The sequence below is a fragment of the Oreochromis aureus genome, linkage group 20, assembly GCF_013358895.1.
Source record: "Oreochromis aureus strain Israel breed Guangdong linkage group 20, ZZ_aureus, whole genome shotgun sequence".
Taxonomy (NCBI): domain Eukaryota; kingdom Metazoa; phylum Chordata; class Actinopteri; order Cichliformes; family Cichlidae; genus Oreochromis; species Oreochromis aureus.
Window position 1 is genome coordinate 21,794,087 of NC_052961.1, and position 27,349 is coordinate 21,821,435.

General features: G+C 44.0%; 1 protein-coding gene across 4 annotated transcripts in view; it reads left to right on the top strand.

Moving 5' to 3' along the window:
• The window catches only part of rerea (arginine-glutamic acid dipeptide (RE) repeats a), a 126,900-nt gene that overhangs the window by 37,656 nt on the left and 61,895 nt on the right, over positions 1-27,349 (top strand). For all 4 annotated transcript variants that reach the window (XM_031726387.2, XM_031726388.2, XM_031726389.2 and 1 more), the window contains 2 exons: positions 15,423-15,933; positions 25,110-25,180. In XM_031726387.2, the coding sequence (XP_031582247.1) occupies positions 15,567-15,933; positions 25,110-25,180 (438 nt within the window). In that variant the 5' untranslated portion in view covers positions 15,423-15,566. The remainder of the gene's footprint in view (positions 1-15,422; positions 15,934-25,109; positions 25,181-27,349) is intronic.

Consider the following 27,349-nt stretch of genomic DNA (forward strand, 5'->3'; position numbering starts at 1 on the left):
TTGCAGTGCTTTATACCACTGTTTGTGGGAAATGAAATCTGATGTGGAATTTGATCCGAGTCCGCAGACTGTGTTGTTTGATTCATGTAAACCAGGGGAAGCATAGTAGCGGCGTGAGTCACCGCCGCCGCCGCCCCCACTACCCCACCGCACTTGACAAACACAAGTCCTCACTGCTGACAAGGTACAGAGAGCTAGTAAACATTCAGCTCACATACGGGCGCGTGTATGAGTGTCACCTCTGAGGAATCTGAGGGGCGATATCCAGATCAAAGAGGCTGTTTCTGACCATGCAGAGAGAGAGATGCTTCATAGAGTGAGGCTGTAACGGCTGTCTGGCTGCTCAGAGGCGGCTGAATGTTTGACAGGGCATTGGAAAAATGTTATTTAATCTGCTCGCATGATGGCCCTCAGTGGGATTGCACCACGCTGTGTCCCTGCCCCCTTTTTTTTCCCTCCCTCTTCGGTGTCAGGATGATGGCAGTTGCTGGCTGCTACAATTTAAAAAAAGAAAGGAAAAAAAAAACACACACTTTTGAGGTTGCTGTATGTTGTTTTTTAGCATTATGATGTAATGCATGAAGAATTAGAGAAAGGCGAGTTGTAATTGATGCAGTGTTGGCGGGCCTATCATTTTCTCTCTAATGAGAAAGTCTGCTGGGGTCTTGATATGTTTTCCATTCGGGTAATAGCCTGAATGACTCAACTGTATTCCATTGTAATTACAAAGAAAACGATTCAGTTGTTATTATAATAGGTTGCATGAATGAAAACACATGTGGCCTTTGACTCCCTGAAAAACAAACTGTTGTGAGATGCTGATCGCTTAAACATAGGTAAATTACATCTCTGTTTTTTTCTGAATGTGGGCTCAACTGTGTATATCTTAGGCCACATTAAAGGCATTTCTTGCAGTTACTCTCCCACTTTTGACCTCAACAATACAGAGCAGCAAGCACAGGCTTGTTAAAGAAAAGCCAGGTGGAAAATCAATGAAAGTCCTAGCTTTTCCTACCATTTCCACCACCCCCACTGCACAGAAGCAGACTGGAGGTTTTGAGGAGCGATGATAAATCTCTCCAGGACTTGTGGAGTTTTTTAGACAGGTTTCATTTTTAAATGGATCGAGCTTGCTTCACCACTTCGCGACCTATTGTCCTTGCAGATAGCGGTGTACCGGTGACTCATTAGAATACATTAGCCGTGGATTGACACAGTGCACATGAAACAGTGGTACTGGAACTGCTAAGGAGGCAGTACCCTCTGGTGGGTGACTACTGAAATGGAGAGCAAATAAGGACTGGAGAGGTGCTTTGATTGTTCATAGAAAATTCCTTTTAATTTGTTGTGTGCACAGAGGAAAAGCCGATATCTTTAATTAACAAAAACCTCAGGAGCCAGCGATGAGTGAGAAATTGGGATAATTGAAAATAGGCCCTATCTCCTTTCCTTCCACCCTCCCTCCTCCAACTCTATGTCTGTACATCCTTAAAGCAGCTGAGCCCATCAGAGGGCACTTTTCGCACATGTTAAGTGGGGGGACATCTGGCCTTGTTAATTCAGTGCATGGCCATAAAGTGGAATGGCGGTCCCCACAGGGCTGCCTGCTCTGAACACAGTCAGATGGAGCCTGTGCGTCCTCTCTATTTCCTTGTCCTCCCTGTTGACTGTCCCTCTGACACCAGCTCTGACACTACAACAAGAACATCCCCGCAATCTTGATATGAGCTTTAATCACCACTGATGTCTGAAGGAGATAAAGCGACAGCCGCACAAATCTTTGCATGCCAGAGTACTAAATTACGGCACGCCTGGGCTTTATTGACCAATCCCTGTTTTTATTTACTTCAGAATGTAATACCGTATAACATTGTTTTAGGCACCTGCCCCCAGATAGCTACTCAATATTTATTTTTTAGATGAGATGTTTTGCATTAGTAGCATGTATTCATAAAATCCATGTGCTATTGCCACCTGATGTCCCTGCATCCTCTGGATTAGTAGCAGCTAATCAAATGACACCAGTGGGGATGCGTTCATGCTGTGCATTCATATCCTATTTTAGCGAGTAAACATTAAATGTGTTTAAATGTATCACGGCTTTATTTATGCATAAATCTGCTGTTAAGTCTGAATTATACATTAGCCAATGAATAATGCATCAGTGCCATTCCTTAATGATTACTTGCCAGGCAGCGAATGGTAATATTTGCTGATAAATTTGCCCATTGATCTTGCTCGTGTTTAACCAAGCTTGTAGAGATGATGTTTACTCCATTTTATGTTGAGGATGCAATCAAAAGGAGGCTAATTTATGTGTTGCTGTCTTTTTTTAAGGAGATGTCTTTTAAAAATGACAAGAGAGCCCTAAGGAGTTTACGTAAAATGTACACAGTCTTAATTCTCTCTTAATTCTCTGAGCACTAAGTGTTCGTTTATTCTTATTTCCTCTCACATCTGAGTAAGGTGTGTTTGCATACTGTTCAGGGTTACTCTGAAGATGTCTTGTTTATTCTTAAACCTCCACAGATCAATGTCCAATTACGTCTTTTGTCTTTGTTGGCTTGTAGCCATTACATGACGCTCCGTTCTTGTTTTAAGTACGAGTCTAGACTATGTTTGTTGAACTGGTAATTCAGTCCGTACTTGGTAGTGGTTCTCTATTGATACCGTGTCTTTTTATTGGCGCTGGTCTTAACAGCCGCACCGAGCCAGATTATTGGCACATTATCCTCATAATGCTCCGAGTCTAGCATTGCCTAAGCCTTGAAGCCTCGGAGCACAGGCTGTTACTGTGCAGATATATTGCTTGTCCACACAATGAGAAAATATTGACTTGTTGTCACTCACTCATTTGATTAGTTGTGTGGGTGATTCTGCTTTTCATTTGTCACCGTGGCAACGTAAAGGGGGTGGAGGGGGGGGCACAGCAACAGACTCCTTTTTTTTTTTTTTCCTGTCCTGTAAATGAAGCGCTGGAGCATTGCAGACTATCACATCTGGAAAAACTCTGAGCAGGAATGAATGTCTTTATCACTCACAGTGTATCATTGGCACTTGTCAGCTCAGCTAATATCCACAAAAAGCCCAACATTTGACAGCTTTTCTCAGAGCCGAGTGTGCAGCTGTGTGGGAGTGATGTACTCCAGAAATCCCACTTTGATTTTGCAGCTCAGCCGAAGGAGAATTATCTGTATATTTGCGGCGTTGGCGAGTAACTTCATTTTCTTTTGTCTGTAAAAGGAGCAAGCTTTATGCAGGCGGCTGTTGTGTGCGTGTGTCTAAGCCAGGTCATAACAAGAACACCTTACATTTAATCCAACAGGATTCATCAGTGGCCTTGTTCTTACAAAAATAATGAGCTAGACAGTAAGGGCTGCCCCAGGCTGCGTGTAAGGAGATGATCTCTCTGAACCAGCAAATCATTCTCTCTTTTTTTTAAAAGACAGGCTAATGACTATTCTTGATGTCTGTCAGTGATTTAAGTTAACTAGCGTTAATTCACAGAAAGATCTAATGGGCACGATTGTCAGGCTGAGTCGAGGCAGCCAGTGAGAGGCTTTTGCTTGGGCGGGGGTAGTGTAATTGTTTTTGCTGGCCACGATTCTCTCTGGAAGGGATGACTGCACAACTCAGATATGTAAACAAGAAGAAACTGAAAGGCAATATGCTGATACCTTGTCTGTTTTCTCTTGATCAACCTAGCTTTTGAAATGAAATTTCTAAGCTCTACCCAAACGCTCATTGGATTCAGCTTGGCAGTAATGGTTGTTTCACAAACCTGCATCTGCTCAACTGAGCATTTCAAACATGTAAATCGCATGTGGAAAATGGAGATCTGGAGGAAATCATTAACTGTGACAGTGCACGATAAAACAAAGAGAGGCCGAGTTAAAGACAGCAGATGCTCAAAGGGTTTGATTCTGCTTATTGGAGCATGACACTTTTAGTGCGGCGGAGAATCTCATTGCGTTTGTCAGAGACAATGATACTTGTCTTGCCAGTGGCCTGCCAGTCATCTGTTCTCCAGAGGCTTTCACTGTATTCATTAAATGCTTATGCTTTTATCCAAACTCACATTTCTTCGTATGCTCACACCTGCTGTCATTTTTGCTCACAAAATCAGGCTGCTTGTTTTCCAGCAGAAGACAGCTTGTAATGTTTATCAGGCTGTAGATGTGTAGACTTCGATTAAATCTGTCCTGAACATCCATGTTTTTAGGCTTCCAAACTTTGTTAGGGAAGGGGGAGTGGGGTTTGGGTGTTAAGTGTTGCTCTGCCTGATATTGTAACCACAGCCAAATTATCATGCACATGCATAGTAAGAATAATGGCTGTGCTGTGATTTTTAGTTTATGTGTGAAGTGATCACATAGAGAAAAGTCTCAGCTCGTATATCCAAGCTCTTATACATATCTGCATCTTAAAAATAAAAGCAGAGAATATCCAAATCCAAAAATTGAAAACAATGCAAACCCAACAAATGAATTGTTGAATACACCGCTACAGCCATAACATTTTGAAAAGGCAAATTGAGCATTTTCTTTTGAGCATGTGGGATTTTAATTGTTATGCTTTAATTTTAAAATTTCCATGTAAAGCTACTTTAATTCTTTCCCCTACAAATATGACTTTTGCCAACGTCCCCTGTACTCTTAATAAGGCTGATTTTTACATTTCAGTATATGTCAGACATGGTTTGATCATTGTTAGAACAGTTTTTCCAAGGATACCTGCATAGGCAGAGACCACGCTCACCAGCTTTTAATGCACACCCGGTCATCTGTTCTGTAAGCAAACCTGAAATTGACAGAAACCAGAAAAGACAGAAACTGCTTCAAGCGCTTTGAGGGTTACTGCTAGTTGGCTTTTAAGGGGTAAAGAGTTAAATGGCATCTATTGTTTGAAGTAATGCGACAGTGCAGTCAGTTACATTTTCAAATGCAAATTTCTGAAATTTAAATGGAAACCAATTTTCAGTCTTCAGTATAGTCTTAAATGAAAATTACCCAGCAACCCACTGCACTCGTGGTGTCACAGCTTCACGATCTAGTATAAAGAGGGAATAGACAAACAACTCATTATAACAGAGCATGTATACCGCTTTAGCTAACATCATTAAGGACTTTTTCTCCAAACGAGAAATTTACCCAACACAGCCACTGGGATGGTGCAATATTATTGGGAAACTACAGGCTACTGCAGACTAACAGGTATTATGTATTTATCCAGGTGGTTTAAGTAGGCATGTGCTTATTGTGGTTGCTGTTAAAAGTTAACATCCAAGTGGGTGGGGTGGGGTTTGGTGGGACCCAAGGGTCATCCCACTTTGCAGTTACTTGAAAATAAAGTAAATTTAACAAGCTCATCGGTTTTTGTATGTGGGTGTACTGGAGATGATTAGCTGCCTTTATCTTATAAAGGGGAAAAAAAATTATAGATTCATGTAATAACACAAACCAGATTTTTTTCATTGTTAATATCACTGATTTGGCTCTCCTACGTTTATCTCTTGAGTGCATGTTTTATAAATAGCAAAGCAGTGGAATGCTACCTTGATAAAGTCTGATAAAGTTGAACTTAAGACCCATCAGGAAACAGTCCAGTTTGCAAACACACAGCTTTTTGGGGTTAGTGTTTGTGTCAGCACAGGGGCAAGACTGGACATCTGTCTCCCAGTGATCTATAACGCCCACAATCCCTCCCACAGACTGTCGGCTTTGGCACTCGGGCCCTACACCGGTTGCTGTAGTATGCCCAGCCACCCACAACAGTGGCTTATCTCGCAAGTATAACAAACAGCAGGCTAACAAAGAGGATAGAAAGCAATAGGACACACAGCAACAGAAGACCTTAAGAGCCCCATGCCATCATAACTCCACTTCAAAATGGAGGCCTTTGTTCTGAGATTTTTAGAGAGGACATCATAGCAAGGTAGCAGCACATCTTTTCATCCTCAAACACACACTCACTCCCACTCACTCACAGCCTGCTGTCGGTGAAGGAGATCCTCTTCCTGATAGGGCTTCAGAGAAAGGTATTCCTCTGGGACTGTTGTTGAGGGATTTCTACAATTCTGCCGTGCACTGATTAAAGGAACACTTGTAGATAATCCTTTTAAAAATAGGTCTTTGTTGTGGCAGTGGAGGAGTGAGTGAGAGTGCGAGGGGCAGGAAAAAAAGGCCTAGATTTGGATTTTTAAATGGTTATATCACCTTGGTATCTGCCACTCTGCTAAGATAAATATTTAATGACAGGGTGGCTGAAATAGAGCTGTTACAGACTGCTGGTGAGAAATTGAGCTTCTATTTAGAGCCCATACTGTTCCATAAAGTCATGCCATTGGTAGACAGCCCAAGGTTATTAGTGTGGTATGAGAGTAGTGTGTGTTTGTGGTGTGCCTGTGGGTTGATGAAGAGTTCTCACTCTTTTCTTGCTGCAGTGATATGAAGGAGAGAAATGCACTTGGTCCGCTATTAAGCATTCACTCATGAATCCTTGATGGATTACATGTGTGTGTGCGTGTGCGTGAGAAACGGCATTGTTGTGGCAGCAGCGCCGCAGTCTTTAATGCACAACAGGAACACTGTCCAGGTGCACCACACTTGAACTACTTCCAAAAGAGAAACAGCTGTATGTTTTGCCCTTTACTGCCTCAGATTTGCTCTGTTTCATTTCACATGATCTCTGCCCTGTGGGTTCTTGTTCGATGTCATTCACGTCATGCAAAATTGATTGCAAAGGTTTGCATCGGTGCCGAATGCAATGAAGTTATCGCAGTGTAAAGAGAGATTTCCCAGCATCGATTCTCCTGACTGTACACTTTAAATCTCTTGTGAAAAAGAACCTTTAAATTGACATCAGTCTTGGCTTTAGAGTTTTGGCTAGGATTATGAAGTGAAGCCTCTATTAGGACTTGAATGTTACTGCACAGCTCATTTAAACACTGATCTACGCTCTGCTTGATTCATCCTGTTTACTCATTACGTGATAGCTGTGGTGAAAGCAATTACTTTGAGCTTTCAAGTACCTTGCTTTTGGTCACACTGCGGCTCTTATTCATTTCACTGGCGTTCCCAAGGCCCCGAGGCTTCCAATCAGCCCAGTGAGTGGCGTGCACTAACATCTTGCCTCTCTACGTAGGAAATAGGTGGGTAAACACAGCAGAGTCCTTGAAGCACTTCCCATTGCTGCTATTGGATTACCAGCTGCCTTTCCGGGCCTCATATGCACAGATGAGCGCCAAGATCAATGGAGCTCTTAGTGCAGCGCTAATTCGATCAGGACTGGCTTTGCCACTGCTGATCAGAGTTTTGTTTTTTTTTTTTTTTACGTAAAACAAAAACGTAATCAAGTCAAGCCCATGTCCGATAGCCCCATATTTTCAGCTCCTCCAACTCCCATAGACATCAATCAGGAGGCATTTCATATTCATTATTGAATTGTTGGGTTGGCTTGCTGAGAAAGAGGTGTAGAGATGGAAGCAGTGAACTGCTGTGTAAAGTGATCCGGCCGGTTTTCGCTGAGTGTAGCAGGAATACTGCCTTTTCTCCAACAGAGCAACTGGGATCATAAATAAGCTAAGAGCATGTTTTTAGAGGGATGAGGCATCTCTCGCATTGACAGTGAGCAGAGAGAAAGGGTTGAAGGGCATATTGACCCTCTTGTTGTGGAAAGCAAAAAGCAGACTCTTACTTGCTTCCCCTCCCTCCTCCCCACCCTGTTCCCCATTAATTATTGTTTGATGCTAACAAAGGAGGGAGGGGGCACGTTATGAAACATAATTATTCATTGCAGCATTTCCCCTCGACGAGCCTTATTCCTCCCTCCCCTCATGCTCAGTGAAGAAGCTGCCAGGGCTGTCAATTGAGTACAGCAGGCAAAGATGTCCCCTCAGCCTTTTAAGGAGGGGACAGCAGGGAGCAGGGTGAAGGACGCCATTTGCCCCAGTGATATATGAGGAGAGACAGCAATATATGTAAGGAGCTGCTGAAAGAAAGATAGAAGGTCAAGGCACATTACACTCCAGCCATTTACTGGCTGAGCACATAGTCTGACCCGAACTGCAAATACAGTTGCTCGGGAGCAGCAGCAGCAATTTTTTGTTTATATATCTACGTGGTGCGTGTCAATGGCCTACACATTTCAGATTGACACGTGTGTATACACACAGATGAATGCAGCACTGTAATGAAAATGCTCTCAGTGGCTTTTTATAAGCTCGCAGATGCAGTGGGAAGCTATTTTAACAAGCGTGTAGCTGCACAAACCTGCCCTCCCTAGATTTTCACCAAAACGACGGCAATGGCAGACGTATTTAAGACCGTTTTCTTATGCATGAACAGAGCATATGCCTTATTTAAACAGAATGCAAGCATGGGATTAGATAACAATTGTGTCTCATAACACTGGGGTAATTTAGTGCAGTGCACATTATTATTTCTTCCCCTGGTATTATTTTATTGAATATTAAGAAGGCAAGCTGTTCTTAAATTTTATGCTCTTGGCACAGGCAGGTAGTGTTTTTAATGTCATCAATGGCCCGGTGACAAGAGGAGAAGTCTGCAAGGCTGCCATGGTCAAAGCCTAACATTAACATTCCTGGAATATTTGAGGATTATTCGCATCAACTCACACACACACAGCCAGCTCTGTTCACCTTTGGTTTAGAGGAAAGAAAGAAAAAAAGTAGCGCGACCATAGCCTGCCTGCGATTTCTGGTGTTGGCTGGTATTTTTAATGCGTCATCGTTGTTGCACTGTGGAGGATGCCATGCATAATCCAATGTATTGCAATTGTTATGTATTGGGATGGGGGGGCTGAAAAATATTCAGCTTGTGTTGGCTGGAGGCATAGCACACTATCAGTTGGGGATCAAGTCCCCATTTCACACATGAACAGGCAGAGTTAATCTCTGGATCACTACTGTACACTGACTAATGCCTATCTTCTATTCTTAAATTTTCCCAGAGGCCCATTGTTCCAGGCCTCTGCTGTTAATAATCTCGGAAAATAGTTGCCTTCTGTAGCTGATGCCTTAATTTAGTCGAAGACCTGAGCATTTGCTTGTGTTCCAAGTAGTAAACCATGCAGGTCTGACTCCTCCATGCTCTTTAAAATTAATTGTGTGTATTTGTAGGCTACCTGTGTGTGGCAGGGTGCACTAAAATGCCACTACTGCAAGAGGCCCAGTCGCAGCCACTGCATGTTTTATGAGCTGTCCTCAGAGGATATGAGAGCTCTGAGCTCAGATCCTACTTGTTCCAGCACTGTTTTCATCACTCCTAGCTATTTCCCTCCCCCCACCCATGCCTTTTTTTTTGTATGAGGGAGACTCATCCAAAAGAAGGCAATGTTAACAACACTGCCCCATCTGTGGGTTTAGTTTAAAAAAGTGTGGTTAGCTCTGTGGAGTCTTCACAGATTCATCATTCATATTATTCTCATGCACAGTGCAGAGGGTGCTTTCCCCTCTGCCTGAGATCACTGGCTTGCATGACTGAGATGGTGGATGACAAGGTTGAATGCTACACTGAATATTGTACCCCCCGTCGACTGCTTTCTAAACCTTTTTCTTAAACAAACACATCTCTAACCTGGGAAGCCTTTCTGATGGTGCGTATTTGCTGCGCTTATACATCGACTGGCTGCGTGAGTTATGGCTCTGGCTCCGAGGAAGCTCAAATTAGCATGTAGGATGCAAACAAAAGCGAGTTCTATTTTTAAAGAGATGAATGCTGCGTTTTATTTGGTTTGTAATGGCAATCAGTCAAGTGTTGGTGTGGCGGCGGCAGTTGGTGGTTGGAGGAGAGGTGTTTGCATATAAAATAATAGCCCTGCCTAATTAGAGGTAATACCATCCTGTGGTATCTTGAGGTGGAGGTGTTTTTTTTGGCTCTGATCATTATAAGACACTGAAAGGAAGGATTGTCCTCCACTACCCCACCCCCCCCTCCTCAGCCATCTGCTCCAGGATGGAGCAGTTTGCCACCACACAGCTAAATAATTTAGGCGGAAAAATGGTTTTGTGTACTGACCTAATGGCTTTGTTTTGGGGAGCTATTCTTTAAGACATCCTTCAGTGCCCCCCCTTGGCCTGTGCTGTCAGTTTGAAACCTCAGAGCTGTCTTATCTGTCACTCTTATCTATTTATGTTAGTTTTTCCTCAGTGTTGGCACGTCACTCTGTGTGGCATAATGATTAGAGTAGCTGGAGGATGTAGGGCAGCCGTATGAATACATTTCCTCCCCTCTCACGCTCATTTAGACTACCAGTTGGAGTTGAACTGATGGATAGGATCGTTAAGCTGATGGGCAGATTTCGGGAGGAAGAGTGGGGATATTTGATTCCTGAATATCAGAGGAAGTGCTACATGATTGAGTGCACAAATATTAAAATTTTGAGAGTCCTTTCAGCAGTTCACAGAACCACTGTTTATTTATTTATTTCGTTTTTTGCTTTCCCAGTAATTCTTTTTACTGTATACATCTGTTTGATAAACTCATGTAACTCATTTTTCCCCTCTGCTAGAGCTCTGTTCTGTTTTACAGAGATAAATGTTTGAAGAAATGCACATTTTCCACTACAAACACTCTGAAATCTGTCCCTAGTGTGTATTTATACCTCGCTGACCCCATCTTTACCTTTGGGCATAATTTCTATTAGGGCAGCCCCCCCCCACACACACACCTCCAAAAAAAAAAGAAAAAAAAAAAAAGATTTGTGAGTCTTTTACCGGAGGTAAGAGGCAGCAGAAATGTTTTTGAATGTGGCATTTTTATTCACGCTGTAAGAAAGCTGCTCGCATGACTCTAGAGAAACTCAATTAGGAGCCACGTTCACCCGAGCGCTTTCTGCTGCCACATACCTCACATTCCCCTCCTCGTGTTATCACTGACACATTGGGAGAGTCTTTTACAGTCCCGCTCACGATTACATTTCTCGAGAGCGCTTCATTTAAAAGAAATGGGAAGGGTTACACCGGACAACCTTGGCATTTCCCTCAGGAGCCGTGTCAGAGCATGATGCTTCATGAAGCAGTCAGCTCCAGCCAGACAAACGTGTCTGACTGAGAGGTACTATGTCTTCAAGTAGCCGGTATAAGGCTGCAAAATGAAGCCCCCGCTCACAGACCCTGCAGATAATGGACATCTCGGATTGTGGAGCGGCCCCCTCTGAGCTATTTGGAGCCCTCACGGAGAGCTCACAAACAGGGACTAGAGGGGGATTTAGCCTTCTTTTAGAGATGGAGTAGAGGCTTAGACCCTGTGGAGCACACAGTATGATTCTTATGTCTGTGGTTGAAAGTGCCTTTGAGTTGTTGGACAGAAAATGTACTTTATTGGTATTTTGCCTTTGAAAGCTATTGTTAGCCCAGAGAGATCTTGAAAATTGTCTTGTTTAATCTTTTTAGGCATTCCGAGTTTATTGAACACATCGTCATTGTGCATGAGAATCATTTCTTGTGCAGCAGTGCTTTGCTTCTCAAGAGTGTCTCCAGGCAGGTTTTAAATGTTGATGTTGGAAAGCCCCAAGCTGTCTCCCTCTCTCTCTGTTTTATTTTTTATGTTTTTAGCATGGCTTTTACCTACTAAACTAACCCCGGATGCCGTCTAAAAATAGAGGCTTTGTGAGCGCAGCTTTAGCGGGGGGGGGGGAGAGAAAAAAAAGATGTGGTTACTCATCAGTGAATTGAAAAACAAGTAGAGCAGACAAGTGTCTTTGCCCTGCCAATGTGGACTAAAACAGAGAGGGCCTCAGAGAATACAGCAAGCCATGATTGCACCAGGTAAGAGAAAGCAGGCAGGGTGCAGAGTCCACAGTGAATCCCTTATGAAGTGGCCTGCCCCTCGCCTCCAGCTGAGCCTTTCATTGTGATGTTGTTTCTAGGGGGGCTTGGATGGCAGTTTAGATTAGATCGCACTCAGTAATGGATTGGAGCTGATGAAAACCTGCTGCAGCACAACATCGCCATGGCTAGGATCCCTGCACTATTCAGGATCTGGCTGCTTTATTTGGATCATTTTGAGTTACCCTCATTGTTAATAACCCTGTGTATATTCATGCTAACATTGTTCTTCTCTAATCTGTATTCATGCGAGTATTTCATTCAATCCCTTCGCAAAGCTGGCCCTTTATCCTTGCCAATCACATTTTGCTACTTCATAATTCTCCAATTGAATATGCCATGAATGACTTTTCAGTCTCTCTCCCAAAACTGACTCTATTACTATGTTGGTTATATTGTTCATAGATTCTTTTTTTTTCTTTTTTCTCCTTTTTTTCTTACATTTAAATGTAGAAATTCCTGTTTTCTCCATTTACTTTATATGGAAAATTTCTAATCCAAGACAATCAATTAGTTAAATTTAGTAGGATTTAAAAAAAAGAAACCCTACAGCTGTATATATGTATAGGAGCTCAAGAAGAGCATGCTAATTTAGTTGTTTTGTTGTTGTTTTTCCCCCTTAAACAGGTTCTGATTAAAACTACAGTGATGAGCATGGATTTGGGTAATGTGGGTTTGTTGGGAATGAATAAAACATGGCTTTTTAACAAAAAAAAAAAAAAAAAAAAAAAAGGCTGTTCAAGGAGACCAAGAACTGGGGGGGAAAAGCTATGTTTAGTAACAGAAACCTGCTGTGTGGCCATTGTGGGGATGATGTGTTAATCGAGCCACAAACTGTGTGGTTTTTCCGGCCAGAGGTCTCATTTAAACAGGCACGGAAAAGAGAAATGTATTTGAGCGGGGCGCCTCTGGCTGCTAGCCCTTGACTCCATTGCAGTAATGTAAATGGTGGATTAGGTGCCGTTAGCTGGGACCCCCACCCACCCCTCCCAAACCCTACCACTGCCCCCTCCTTCTCTTTTCCATTAAGACAGCTGGTATCTTTCAAAGGGTCCTGGCCTAGTGATTGATGTGTAATAGCTCCAAACCTCACCTGCCCCCTCACAGCCTTATTCATCGGCCAGGCAGTCAGCACTGCTTACTAATTTCTGCTTTCTGCTAAGCAGTCTGTTTCTCTGCTAGCGGGTGTAGAGCCAGCTCCCTCCTCACTTTCTCATTCTTTTCCCTCTCAGCCATCAATACATTATGACTTCTCATTGTCACAGCATTACTGCTTCAAGCTGACTAACTGCTTTTTACTCACTCAATTTACTCAACTTTAATTATCTGCATCAAACTAAGCAATCGGTGAGCTACAAAATGACCACAGACAATTGAATATGTTGTTAATCGATGCGTTTCAACACATTTAAACATGTCATAGTGTGTCTGTGTGAATACAAAAGTACACACACACACATATATATATGTGTGTGTGTATATATATGTGTATGTATATGTGTGTTTTTTTCCTCTTTGAGAGTTAATTAGTATAATTATGTTAAAATAAGCAAGGTAATTGGAGATAAAGAATTTGAGGCAGTTCTGTGGAGTGTATCCAGATGTAAACTAATAGCACCTAGATGTTAAAGGTACTAACACAGGCTTAGAACTGCCTCCGACTTCAAAGGAGAACGGGTCAGTCCTCCATTTGCAACAGTTTAGAGTCCTTGCTGGTTTCAGTGGAAGAGGCTTATGTTACTGATTAGAGGAGAGAAGAGGTTCTTAGCTCATATGCCAATTCTGGCAGCCCTCAGGATTAGAGCTGTGCTATCAAATACTACCTTCATTAATGTTTTCGTGTACCTCACACCTCCGAGACACGCTGCCGGATATAGACACAGGAGAAAAGGCAGTGTGTGTGTGTGTGTGTGTGTGTGTGTGTTCTGTATTTTGACACACCATCTCGGGTATGTTACGTTGACGGCTGTGTGTCCTTGCACGCACATGCCCATTGGAACTCTTCAGAGCCCTCGTGTCTTCTGCGTGTGCTAATGTGTGCGCCAGCAGCCCAGTGGTCGCTGTGGTAACTCATCATTAGGTGATTAATGGGGCTGTGACGAGGCTGCAGTTTAATCAGGCCCGGTGTTTGTGTTGAAGCCGACGACAAGAGCAGCTGCCCTGTCAGTTGGTGTCTGCTCGCGAGATGACAGCACCCGCTGCTGAGGAGTGCCGTTGTCAAATGTTCTTCATTGTATGCGTACGCGCGCGCGCGTGTGTGTGTGTGTGTGTGTGTGTGTGTGTGTGTGTGTGTGTGTGTGTGTGTGTGTGTGTGTGTGTGTGTGTGTGTGTGTGTGTGCCAAAAGCCTTTCTTCCACCTTTTGCTCTGCTTCTATTCTTCACCTCACGTTCTTTCTGGCTCTGTCAATAAGCACTCGTCCACTTCCAGATATGCTGTATAAATTTTAACTCAAAGCCCTCGTTGCTTCACCTGCCTCAGCCTCTATCCCTCCCTCATTTTTCACTCTTCGGCTTCCATCCGGTCATCATGACCATGGTAACGCGAGTGCTGATTGCCTGGTCTGATCCCTCTGGGGGCTGTAATAACTATTTCTAGTTAATTTGTTGCGGTGGGGGGTAGTGGAGGGGGGGCAAACACTGGCTTTAAATGAGTAGCCTCCTTTGTAGGCGCTGTGTGCAGAGGCTGTGTGGTGCAGACAGCGTGCTGCTTCAGCTTTGCCCACTTTGCTGTTTATGGAGGATTTTTTTTATTATGACGTGGGGAAAGTGGTGGCTGGACGAAGATAGCTGCAAGTGGCTGAGGACCAGGCACGGCGAATGACTGACTCTGCCTCGATCCTCTGCCTTTCCTTACCCAGTGGATTGCTGTATCCTTCCCTCCAGAGCTGTCACTTCACATTAACGCAGTGGTGACTGTCAGCCAGGGCAGAGGGCTGGGGTGAGGGAGGAGTCCAGTAAGCCAGGGACAAGCTCGCAGACGAACAGAATTGAGCCTGGTGTCAACAGAAACGGTCTGCAGAGAAGCCAGCCTGTTAACTCTGTCATTGAGCTTTATGCTGCAGCTTTCCCGTGGCCTTATAAACTACAAACAGCGACTTCTGCCAAAAGAAAAAAAGAACCCTCATAGCATATTATCTCAGAGGAATTCTGTTGGCTGGCAGCAGCTTCTTTACTACCTTATTCAGTTATGACTTCCCTTTAGCTCATTGTGTTACAAATACTGTAGCCGCGGCGCTTGTCTTCCTGTTGTTCTCTTTTACCCTTTAATAAATCTGTTTTAGCACCTTTCTGAAAGCGTGGAAATATGTTAGAGCAGGAAGCTCGAAGGTTTTGTTCTTTCATAAAGCTGCTCTGTGCTCTCCGGAGCATACTTGGTTGTGGAGGAGAATGCCAGCAATTACTGTGATGCTGAGAAGAGCCGACAGAGCAGCCTAATCTCCAAGAACTAATGTTGCGTTTCTTACCCCCCAAAAAGGTGTCATCCAGTATTGAACAACACTTATAATGTTGCTTGTATTTTGTAAAAATGGTGGTTATTGATCCGAGTTAATTGCCCTTCTTCTTTTCTCCACAGCTTTTCTGAAACACTGGGGTTGTTGGAGTGGCCAAATTTTCCCTGGATTTGACTGGTAAATTCAGAAGACTGAAGCCCAGGCTCACAGTCTACCTTTCACGGAGGCCCAGCCGTGAGAGGACTGAGGAAGGCACGTGGCGGATCATGACGGCCGATAAAGAGAAAGAACGGGAGAAAGAGCGGGACAGGGACAGAGACAGGGACCGGGACAAAAGAGAGGCCGGGAAGTCCCGCCGGCAGGATGGGGACCGGGGCGACCGTGAAAGCGAAAGCTCTCGGCCCCGGCGCAGCTGTACGCTGGAGGGCGGGGCCAAGAACTATGCAGAGAGCGAGCACAGCGATGACGAGGACAACGACAACGGCAGCACCGGCGGAGGCAGCGGCACAGCCGAGGAGGCTGGCAAGAAGGGCAAAAAGAAGATGCCTAAGAAGAAATCACGCTACGAGCGCACAGAGAACGGCGAAATCACGTCCTTCATTACAGAAGATGATGTTGTTTACAGACCCGGAGGTAAGTCGCAGGTACCCTTAATCCAGTTGTGTGAGCCGGTGGGCCGCATTTATCAGCTTGGCTACTAAATGATTAGACTTTTCCAGGTCATAAGCCCACATTTTCGAAAGCATACTTCACTGGATTTGTCAGATGCTGTTTGCAAACACACCATTAAAATTTGGCTCTTCTTCCCTGGATCAAGAAGTGAGAAAAGCGAGAAAGCAGTGGTGGTTGAGCGAGCCCAAGTGTGAATGAACAAAAAGACCCCTCTGTGATGCCCATAAATGTCCTGAACAATTCAGTTTAATATTCGTTATGTAGCATCACTTTACATTTTACAACAGTAACCTCATGGCGTTGTTAGTGTTACAGCTCCCTTTGAGCATGCACAGTTGGAGATCATGCTCTAATACAAAAGCATCCTCTGTTAGAGCCAGTGCCCCATCATGACAGGTTTTAGGAAAGCCTGTGCATGTTTTTGCATAGCTTAGCTTGAGCATCACTTGCACCTTTTAACATAGGCCACTTTCTTTAGACTAAGTTTATTTTAGGCATAGGGGAAAAACTGACATTGATTTATCAGTGATTGATTCTTGTCATCTCTGCTGCAATAAGCTGCTGAGGAATTGCAGATTCTCCAAAGTTGCAGTTCTCCAGCAGCAGAAGTACTCCTTCAGGCTAGAGGCCAATGCATCATACAATCAATTCCAAGTTGACCCACTCTGAGCTTTGTCTTGAGCTTAGTCAATAAAGCAAAGTGGTGCTTCAATAGATGATACGATAGAGACAGCCATGATAATGATTTCATTCCAGCACTGTCTGACTCACTGAAAATATGCCATCTCCTCTGGGGCCAAAAGGTACTCTACTTTCTGGGAGAGGGTTTTTTGTTTTTTTTCGAGCTACGCTGGTATGTCTTGAATATGTCGAATAAACAAGGATAAAAAGAGAAGCGACCTTTTTCGTGGCTGTAAACACAGCCCATCTTTCACTTGCTGTTTAAATTAGTTGTATTAGAGGCGGAAATGTCAGCACTGAGTGACGGAAAGAAGCCAGGCTAACTAGCTGTGTCTTTTACACCGCTCACTGTTATCTTGCCTTGCACCTAAATCATTGCCTTCATGCTTTTATATTTATCTGGGAGCTTGCAAAAGGTCAAGTACTGAGGGAGGGGAGTGGCCCACACTGCTCGGGTATTTAATAGAGATGGCACGATACCACTTTTTTATGTCCGATACCGATACCGATATCATAAATTTGGATATCTGCCGATACTGATATGAATCCGATATAGTGCGTTTTTTTAATCAATAAAACTGTTTTTTTAATATCTTGCTGCATTTTGTATAAGTTCATACTCAAGTTTAAATAAACAACAACACTAAAGCTATTCTGTTATACCTGTATGTAAAAAATACACTGCACCCAAAATATTTTATACTTCAGCAACACTGATCAATCTAATAAACTTAAACCTACTCCATCCTCCCTATTCTGGTATTTTAAAGAGTACTTAGCAGAAATATTAAGCAACCTAACTAATAGGGTTGCAAACTCCTAACAAAAAAAAAAAATAGGAACCACCCCCACCCTCCACGTCATGATGCTTAATCGATGTAATCAACTTTAATTTGATGCAAGGTGAAAAAAAAATGCACAGAATTAAATTATTTTTCAAGAATAATTAAATAGATTCAACATCTTTCTTCAACAGAATTGCAGACTGCACAGATGGTATCTTCCCAAAGGAAAAAGTACTATAGCTTACTAGGGTATATTAGACTTAACAGTTACTATATACAGTAATGGACTTCTATACATTTTACATCAGATTAAAACTTTGGGTGTAAGATTCAGATAATTATTTATTAAAAGCTAGACATTTTAAATGAGAATAAGAAAGAAAAGTATGTCTTTGTGCCCCCTTTTCCCTGTTAATGCCCTATCGGCCCCCCTGGCTACACTTTGCTAGATCCGCCCCTGCACAGTTACCAGCCGTCAGCTACGTAGAAAAGGATCCTGGTGTAGAAAGTAATATTAAATAAATTCTAACAACAGCTTATCAAGGTTAAAGGTGCTGCTGTTGTTCAGCCGCTGGTTTCCTCTTTCTGGTGCAAAGTGGGCCAAAAACAAAGAAGAGAGACCGACTCGCGACAGAAAAGCCGATCAGCTGATCATTAAGCAGTTTCACCATTGAAGTAGCCGCAGGAAGGTGAGGGAGAGAGAGAGAGAGAGGCAGTCGCTCCATATATCGGTTGTTAAGCTTAACATGGGAACGCTTTACAAACATTCAGAGATGAACTTACACACTTGCTTTACTTCTCTCTGGGATAACTTCCTCGGAGATGAAATGCTGGTTTGGTAGCGAGGCTACAAATACACACAGCCGCTCTATCACGTGATGCACACTGCTCCGACGTGCTACGGTTATGAGCCGAGTTACGCCGTGTCGCAAGTTTTGTGAGGTGTTTTTTTTTTATATTTAATGTATCGGATTACATTTTTAATTTCTCACCGATATCCGATCCAGTAATTTACGTCAGTATCGGACCGATACCGATACGTAATATCGGATCGGTCCATCTCTAGTATTTAATGGGAAGATGTAAGAAGTTACAGCGACTGTGTTAGGCTGTCTTCTTCATCAGTCTACCCGAAACACACGTCCACAATCATCCTCGGGCCTCCTTTTATTCTATTTCATCTACTAAACAGATGAATTCCAGTAGGTGCAGTGAAACAGCCAGACATCCCAACCTGCGCTTTCAGCCTAGCTGCGTAATCCGGTCAACTAAATTATCTCTGCGCTGGTATCAGTGGAAGTCCTCAAGCAAGCAGTCACACTGAATCAAGCCTTGTTGTTGCTCACACTATTTCTGTCTCTATCACTCTGCGGAGGTCTCCGCTGAAGCCTTTTTTACTTGGCATTTCATGTTTAATAGAGAGAGCACCGACGCTGGGTCTCATAGTCGACCATGCGAGGTAGGGGGCGGGCTGGGGGAAAGGGGTGAGAAAACAAAAACGGAAGCAGTCAGTTATATCAATGAAACATTCAAAAGGCATATAAACAGAGTCGACCGTCTCAGTGGATTAGCTCCTCCGAATATTTATATTTCCACATCCGAGCGAACAGCACGGCCAGGGTCTGGTTGATGTGGAATATTTATGTTTCCTGTCCTCTCCTTCTATTAGTTTGACATTTGCAGAGTGGCCTGAATGTCACAGCCTCCTCGCGTCATGTAGACTGAAGCTGTTAAGATTGGTTTAGATTAGGAATGAGCCACGATAGGGTAGTGACGGCCCCAGCGTCGGTACACTCGTTTGTAATTTACCTCCTGTTGTCAACATGGAAGATCCTCCACCTCAGCAGCCGACTTCCTGCTGTCTCCTCTGCTTATTGTTCAAGTGACAAGCCGTGTTTGTTTGTGCACGCGCGTGTGTGCTTGCTTGTGCGTGTGTGTGTGTGAGTGCTTGTTTTGCTACAGCTTGGTCATTGGTAGCAGCCTTCTTGCAATCAGATTTGATGTGTGCAGCTTAGGCAGGCACAAAGCCTGCAATGGATTATGCTTTACTAAATGTTAAATCCCTTTATAGCCGGCTAGTGACACACAATATGTAAAACTGACCACCCTCCGAGAGGGATTTACGCCACCCCAGATGTGGGGAGGGGAAGAATGTGATGGAGAACAGCGCAGAAAGCGAAAGAAATCGTGAACCAAAATGCCGTTTTGATTGCTTTTGTCACAGGGGAGATTTAGAAACATACAGGCCTGTGTCATCACATAAGAAAAAACAGTTAAGCTAGTATTGAAACCATCTCCCTACTCCTGGTCCTCAGCCACCCTCCAATCTCTCTGCTTAGCCTTTCTATCCCTTGAAGATGGGTTCAGGCAGCTTAGCGCACATCGATTGGATGGGGAAGTGCAATCGGCCAGTAGGTGGGCCTGCAGCTAACTCTAGCTTTGCTGCTGTTTTAAAAGGAATGGAGGAGTTTGCCTGGTGGTGTCCAGGGGACTGTGTCCCGAGCCATTTGTATGATCGGCTGCTGGAGTGAACAGCTAGCTCGAGCAGACATGCCAAATCGATCTGTGCCCTGTGGCTGAGCTCGCACCACTTCCCCGGGCCCAGCCAGACACCTCCAAAGCCTGTTCTCTACATTCATCCACATCCCCACCCTAGATTATAGATCCTCTCTCTAGAGATTATACACACTGCTGTGGTGGATCAATAGGAGACACCCTAGAAGCATAGAAACAGTGCGTACACATACATAGAATGCTGATAACCAGCATTTGTGTCCTGAAAAACATACATACACACCCTGTCACATAAAAAGGCATACTTTTAACAGTTGGAAACATGGTTCCTATCTCTGGCAGACACACACCATACAGTGGAGCTAATGGAAACCATCCCCCCTCCTCCGTGTCCTTCTCCCTCACTGTATGTCACACAACATGGCTACTGCAGCAAAACACTTGATTCATTTTAGTCATTTTTTTTCTTGGCAAGTGTAGATTTGTGTAGAAGATGAATCATATATGCAGAATGATTGGGGCTAGACTGAGAAACACACTGTGTGTGTTGAAGGATTTGTTGATGTGGGCAACTGGCACTCCTTGCTGCAGTCACCACAGAACCCTGGGGTCGATGCTTACGTGTGTGTTTCTGAGTGTTGCTGTATCTCTGATACGCACAAATACAACCAGTCCTCCATTCTCCAAACTTTAGAACAACTGTTGGTAGTCCCACAAACTTGCCATGTTCATCATGTTTATAAGGGCTTCAGCTTTCCTTTTTAAATATACACTCATTACCTTCAACCTGTTTTAGCTTTGATTGTGCAAAGTTACTATCCAAACTAGGACTACCCACACTGATCATTACGTGTCTAAATTCATTGTTGTCAATATGAATCTTATTGGGAAACCAGGACGTTGTCAATCTGTGAATGTTGAACTAGTTTTTAGAGCCAAGACAGCCAGTGTAGCACAGAAATGGCAGCACAACCCATCCGCTACCACAGCTAGCTGTCGATCAGTTTGCAGTTTCCATTCAAGCTAACATAGGGGACAAGCCCTTGGAGTCATTTCATATTGAAACATAGCAGTGTGAATCTGTAGCCTGTCGTTAACTGAACAGATCTATTTTTAAAAGGGCCCTCTCCGCTCTCCCATCTCTCCCCACGCTAGAGACTCTGGGAAAAGGGCTTTTTAGTGAAATCCAACCACCTGCCGACTGCTAAATGAGAAAGCGTGGGCTAGCCGAGAGGGAAAGGAGAGGGGTGGGGGGGTGGTGGTGTTGTCAAAGAGCTTCTGTTCTCCCCTAGGAGCTCAGTCAGCTGTAGGCCTGCCCTATTGTAGAGAGCTGATGGTATCGCTTGCCAGGTATTTCCCACTGCTTTTCCAGTGAGAAGAAGGGAGACTTGTTGGGCTGGTTGGAGAGAAGAGAGGAAGGAAAGTTGGGGAAGAATCAAGTGTCTGTTTACCTTCAGGCCTCGACTGCCTGTTACGCCACCCCGCTGAGACCAGCCCAGCAGGAAGTGGCCTTGGTCATCAGCTGGTCTCGCTCAAGAGAGCTGCGGTGAATCACTAGTTACACCACTCTTATCTTTCTTCTATCTATATTTCGTCTCACACCTCTGTACTTTCAATATTACATTTCATGTTGTGTGTTTAATTTTAAGATCAGTAGGTTCAAAGAATATTGTTTTTGGGGGTTGCTGTTGTTGTTGCCAGCTTTGCTAAAGCCGCACACATCTTCATTGCCCGTTTGAGCCGAGCACCACTTCTGACAGCGCAGGTGCGTCCTGCCTCTTGGTTATCACTCACCACCTGCAAGCACGGCTTAAACAAACAGTCCCTTTTTGATTTAATAAGCCCGTCTTGCTTCCTAAAATATGCACCCCCCTTCCTCCCCCGACCACTGTTTACAAAACACTGGCATACATGGCTGTGTTCACAATGTGACTTTTCCATTGTTGCTGGCTCATAAAAGAAATCCAAGCAGATATTATCTAAGAACTCCACCTCCCACCCACCCCCACCTCCCCTCCTCTGCTGGAATGCTGCAGCAAATTAAACAGCATTTTATTTGCTTGATACGGAGAAGAGAATAGGACATGCCTCCTTTGCTGAGGCTAGGTGTGTTTTAGATTAGACATGCTTGGCAGCCATGAGAGAATGGCTGGCTGAACAATGAAGTACAGCTGAAAAAAAAGACTGAGAGTATTTGTGTGTGTGTGTGTGTGTGTGTGTGTGTGTGTGTGTGTGTGTGTGTTGTGAGGTTGTAACAGTGAAAATTCAGCCGCTTGAACTCAGCAGGTACAGTTTAAACGGAGAAACAGCCGCCACCAGGATCAGGTTTCGGTGAACTGCACTCTGTTACTTCTTGATTATCTCCCTTTGTCGAAGTATCGAGCTCGAGCTCCGTCTCTCTCGGCATTGCAGTCGGCAGTGGATTCCAAGCAGAAAGGCGTAAACGTATGGTTTTTGAATGATTGAGCGCTCATGTGCAAAAGAAAGAAAAAAAGCTCCGCCGTGGCTCTCCTGCCTCATGTGAAGCCTGCATCCATTCGCCAGAACACACTATAACCCTAAAAAAAAAAGCCCATCCCCCACATGGACCCCCGCCACAGTTAAATACCTCGCCCCCTCCCCTTTCTACTTCTCCACTTGAGCGAGGAGACCCATTTCCAAATGCACAAAATGGCAGGAACGTTTAACCAAACCAGGCAGACCCCCGGAGGAACCGTGTGGCCCGGTTCAGCCTTCCTCCCCGCTTAACCCCCCAACCACTCACCCACCCAAACCTCCCTGAGCTCCGTCGCCTCCTCCTTTTTGTTCAGATGACAGAGTCTGAAGCGTTAACTTGGATTTAACTTTCACATTCATTGAGATTCGTGTTCGAGTCAATTTCAGAGAAATGCCCTTGAGGTAGTAGACTTTTAGTGCCCAGGATGAATTCAGAATGTGCTTTTGACGCTCGAAGAATAGACTCGCTTGCTGTCTGTGAATGATTAAACTAGATCCCCGTCTCTCTCTCTCTCACTCTTTTTTTTTTTGCCCTCCACCTATCTTTTTCACTCTCGCTGTCTGTTCTTTGTGCCTGTTGATGCACTCTGGGGTGCAGACTCGGAGATCTGGCCTCTCTAAATGAATGTGCTGCCGAGGTGAAGGGACACTAAACCCTAATTCCCCCGATTTGACTCCTCCGAAACATGTCATCTCATTCAGATTAGTCTCTTTTGTTCTCTGCCCTCCCCCCATTCCCTCCATCCTGGTCCTCCCTCCTCCACCTCCTCCTCTACCCGTTTCTCTCTGTCTCTTCCACTACACACACACACACACACACACACACATACACATTGTGTTGTTCACAGATCACACAATAGCACTGATGGATATTTTCATTCATGTTATCTTGTAAATGACTTCCAGGGATGGTGTAGAGGAGGGGGGCGGGTGGTGGTGGGGAAGCATGAAGAGGGCAGTAGTGAGAGAGATATAATGCGTCACTCAGAGCCAGCAAGGGCGATAATACCCCCCCACACCCCACACCCCACTTCCCCCTTTTAGAACAGCTCATTCAGCCTCCAGCAGATAACAAGCCCACCCCGAGGTTACATACACACACACACACGCACACATAGCTTCTCAAAAAACAAAGCCCATGATGTCACAGGCGCACATGTACACACCAGCCCCCCTCTACAAATGGTGTCTTGGGTGTCAGAGTCATTTAATATCTTTTGCCACCTCTCTGTTCCTCTGCAAGCGGTAAGATAAACCACAGCCCGATCGATAACTCTGTTGACACAAATAAATAACAGATGATGGCAGCGTCAGTCGCTGAGAGAAGGCGGCTACGCGATCTTTTGTTAGGGAAAAGTGTGGCGTAATACTTCTGCGAGGAGCAGCTCAGCAGGTGTTTCAGCGAGACGAGCGCCAGCCGTTTGTGTTGTCAGTGTAAATGTTGCCGATGGTGGCTTTCTCTCTTTCTTTCTTTTTTTTTCCCCCCCCCCATGAGTCAAAGCTCACAGAGCTGCGAGATATCGCCTTCCTTCATGGCTGTGTGTGTGCACGCGAGTTAATGGCAGCAGAAGCGTTACACTTTTCCTCTCCTTGCTGCTCCAAATGGTGGGAGCATTCAAGTAGCTTTAGTCGCACTGCTTCCGCGTGTGCGAGATCTATTTCTCAATCAATTAAGTGAATGGCTTTTGATTGCACTGCCTGGTATAAACTCCTGTTTTACACCAAAATAAATCATTTTACACTCAGTTTGATCACACTCCTGGTTTTGTGTTGCAGTTAAGAGCCAAAGGTGACTGTTATGCTAATTTGACTTTTGTGAATTCACATCTCTCCCTCTCTCTCGCTCTCTCTCAATAATCATTTAAAAACCTGGCTGTTTCTGGAAAGTACTGTGGCGGGGTGAGCAGTAACCATTAGCTGTCCCCCAACACCACCACCGCCACCACCACCTCCTTTTTTTTTTCCTTCCTAACAGAAGTGGCTGTGTGTTTTTTGTCCTCTGCAGCGTGAATGTTTTTGTTAAGGAGATGAGAGTTCATGACCTGGCCATACCACCAGTCACATTCAATTTAGCCACGCAGCCAGCCGGCCCAGCTCCTCTCTCTCTCTCTCACACACACACACACACACACACACACACACACACACACACACACACACACACACACACACACACACACACACACACACACAGAGTGTTAGAGTGCTTCTTTTGATGCTCATGAGGCTTGTATGTCATTAGACACCTTTTTAAGACAGAGGAAGTATTTCTTTTTTTAGTTGGTTTGTTTCTCTCAGAGTAACCCAGAGCTAACTGTTGGCTGTAGTTGTCATTTTAGTAAAAAACAAGTCACAGTGATGACTTGAGGGGTGGGATGGGGTTAAAGCTAGTATTGCTCACTGGTGTATAAATGGAGTGGAACAATAACATAATTCCCCTGGGGCGTAATGTTTGCTTTGGAAAGGCAACCTTGTAGCGCTCCAAAAGTCCTTAATCCTATTACTCGCATTCCAATTGAATTTGACTCAAGGAGGAAAAAAATGTCTTTTCAGCAGAGGTAACAGCACACAAAATAATATATTACTGAGTCTGGCTGCTTAAAAGCATGAAAGCTTTGAGAAGTGTGAACATCTCCTGTTTTTTTTTTCTCTCACTTGCAGATTGTGTATACATTGAGAGTCAGCGGCCCAACACTCCCTACTTCATTTGTAGCATTCAGGATTTCAAGCTGGTGAGTAGATTTCTTTTTATTTTTCCACTTCCTATCGGCCTATTTCATGTCCTCATTTCCTCACACCAACCCATCCATACATGCCATACAAGGGAAAACATACTGTTGTTGAGAAGAAATTCCAAAGGAAATCGGGGCAAATCTGATGAAATTTACATAACAGATCATACTGAAATGCTGATGGATTATATCATCAGTCTGGGTTTTTTTTTCTGTACTGGCAAATAAAAATCCTTCAGCGAATCTTAAACACCACTAACCTTTGCAGTCCACTGGCAGTGTAATAATGCCTGTAATGGAAATATAGATGTTAGTCGATGTGGTTAATTGATTTAATGAAGGAGACCTTCACCGCTTTTCAATTGATTTTTTTTTCTTCCCTTTTTTACGACCTAATGTGGCCAAATTGCCTCTTTTGCTGAATAAAGAAAGAAATTAGTTTTTAATTTGCTGATGAGAATAGCTGATTCATCAGGCTTGGTCACTTTAGTGAGACGGTGCTTGTTTTCTGCGCAACAGGACACTTAAAATTCATCACAGCCACACACACATACACATGTATACTCACACTGCCTTCTCCAAAAGAGGAAGTTGAGTTCATCCATAATAGATTTGTTTTTGTCTATGCAAATAATAAAATAAAGGGCACAGTATTACGGTTTGAGAGCTTCAGTTAGTTTGCTATATGGTAATTGCTTTTAATGACACACTGCACAGTTTTAGAAGGAGTTTCATGGCTGGATGCAGATGCAGATTATCTTTTTTTAAGTAATTTGTAATTTGATGTAAAATCCTGGATTGCCTTATTGCCACACTGTGTCTTTTTACACTAATGGCACCAATGGGTTTGTGTTGCCTTTTGAAGCCATGGCTAAGCCTCCCAAGTATTACCTGTTTTTTAGGAGATTGGTTGTCTAAGCAGAGCACAGAAGACTTTGGGAGGGGAGGGTTGGGCCAAAGGAATGGCTGTTAGGGTCAGAGGTCACACTTGGTGCTTTATGAGACAGGGGAGTGGTGAGGGTGTGTGTGTGTGTGTAAGTAATGTCTTTTTAAAAAAACAAGCCCTAACCCACCAAAGAGGTTTTGGCCTACCATCCACCAAAGGAAAATTACCAGAATTGTGATTCTAAAGTAATACAGATAAACATTTTGTGCTTAATTTGTCACTTTTTCAGTTTTAGGTGGGGTGGATTCTAGACAGGTCACCTGTCTTTCACAGTCACAGCTAATTCACTGAGGCTTAAATACATGTTTATTTGTAAAAATGGCCAAAAATAACAAGAAAATGCACAGAGGTCTACTAAGTTAGGTAAACATACTGTACTCATATAGCACCTTTCTGTTCAATTTGAGCAGCCAAATGCTAAAGTGCTTTCCATTCACACACATTCATACAAACGCTTATTTCTATGCCTAAGCTTTGCCTAACATTCACACACACAAACACACACACACACACACACTGGTGGATGCTGTGAGGGGAGCTTGGGGTTCAGCGTCAAGCCCAAGGCATGCAGGCTAGAGTAGCCCCTCTTACTCTCTTAACCAGTGGACCAATTACCGGTTTATCTACAAGTTTATGGATTGTTTATAGAGAATATATGAATACTAGTAAAGTGATCATTGTCTTTTAGGATGATTACACACACTTGCAAATGCTTTTGTGCTCAATGGGCAGCTGAGTGTAGAAGGGTTTTCAAGGTGAGCTGCAGGCCTTGCAGCCAGGCCCCACAGCAGCGAAGCTTTAATCGGATTGCTTCCAGAGACTGCTGAGGATGGCAGGAACCTTTCCTCATGAACGCATGCACATGCACACACACAGACTCGCACGAACACCCACGCACTTGCACCTTGATTAAGAGCGCCAGAAGAGGTCTGGGGCAGGCAGAGGTAATTGTCCAGGGAGAGAGGCAGAATGCTAGCTACATTAGCTGACCTCTCTCTCTTTCCCTCTCTCTCTGTGTGTCTGTGTCTGTCTCTCTGTTACTCCCTCCCCCAGTCCGTCTGTAATTAATGAACAGCCATCTGCATGCCTGTATGTGTTTGAGCAGACTGTACCCTTGTCCTCCTATGTTAAGACAACAAGCCCCTGCTGGCTCTCTAAACACGTACAGCATTTTTCAGTGAGCTCACTTTGTCACTGAGCTACAAATCACACACACACACAAA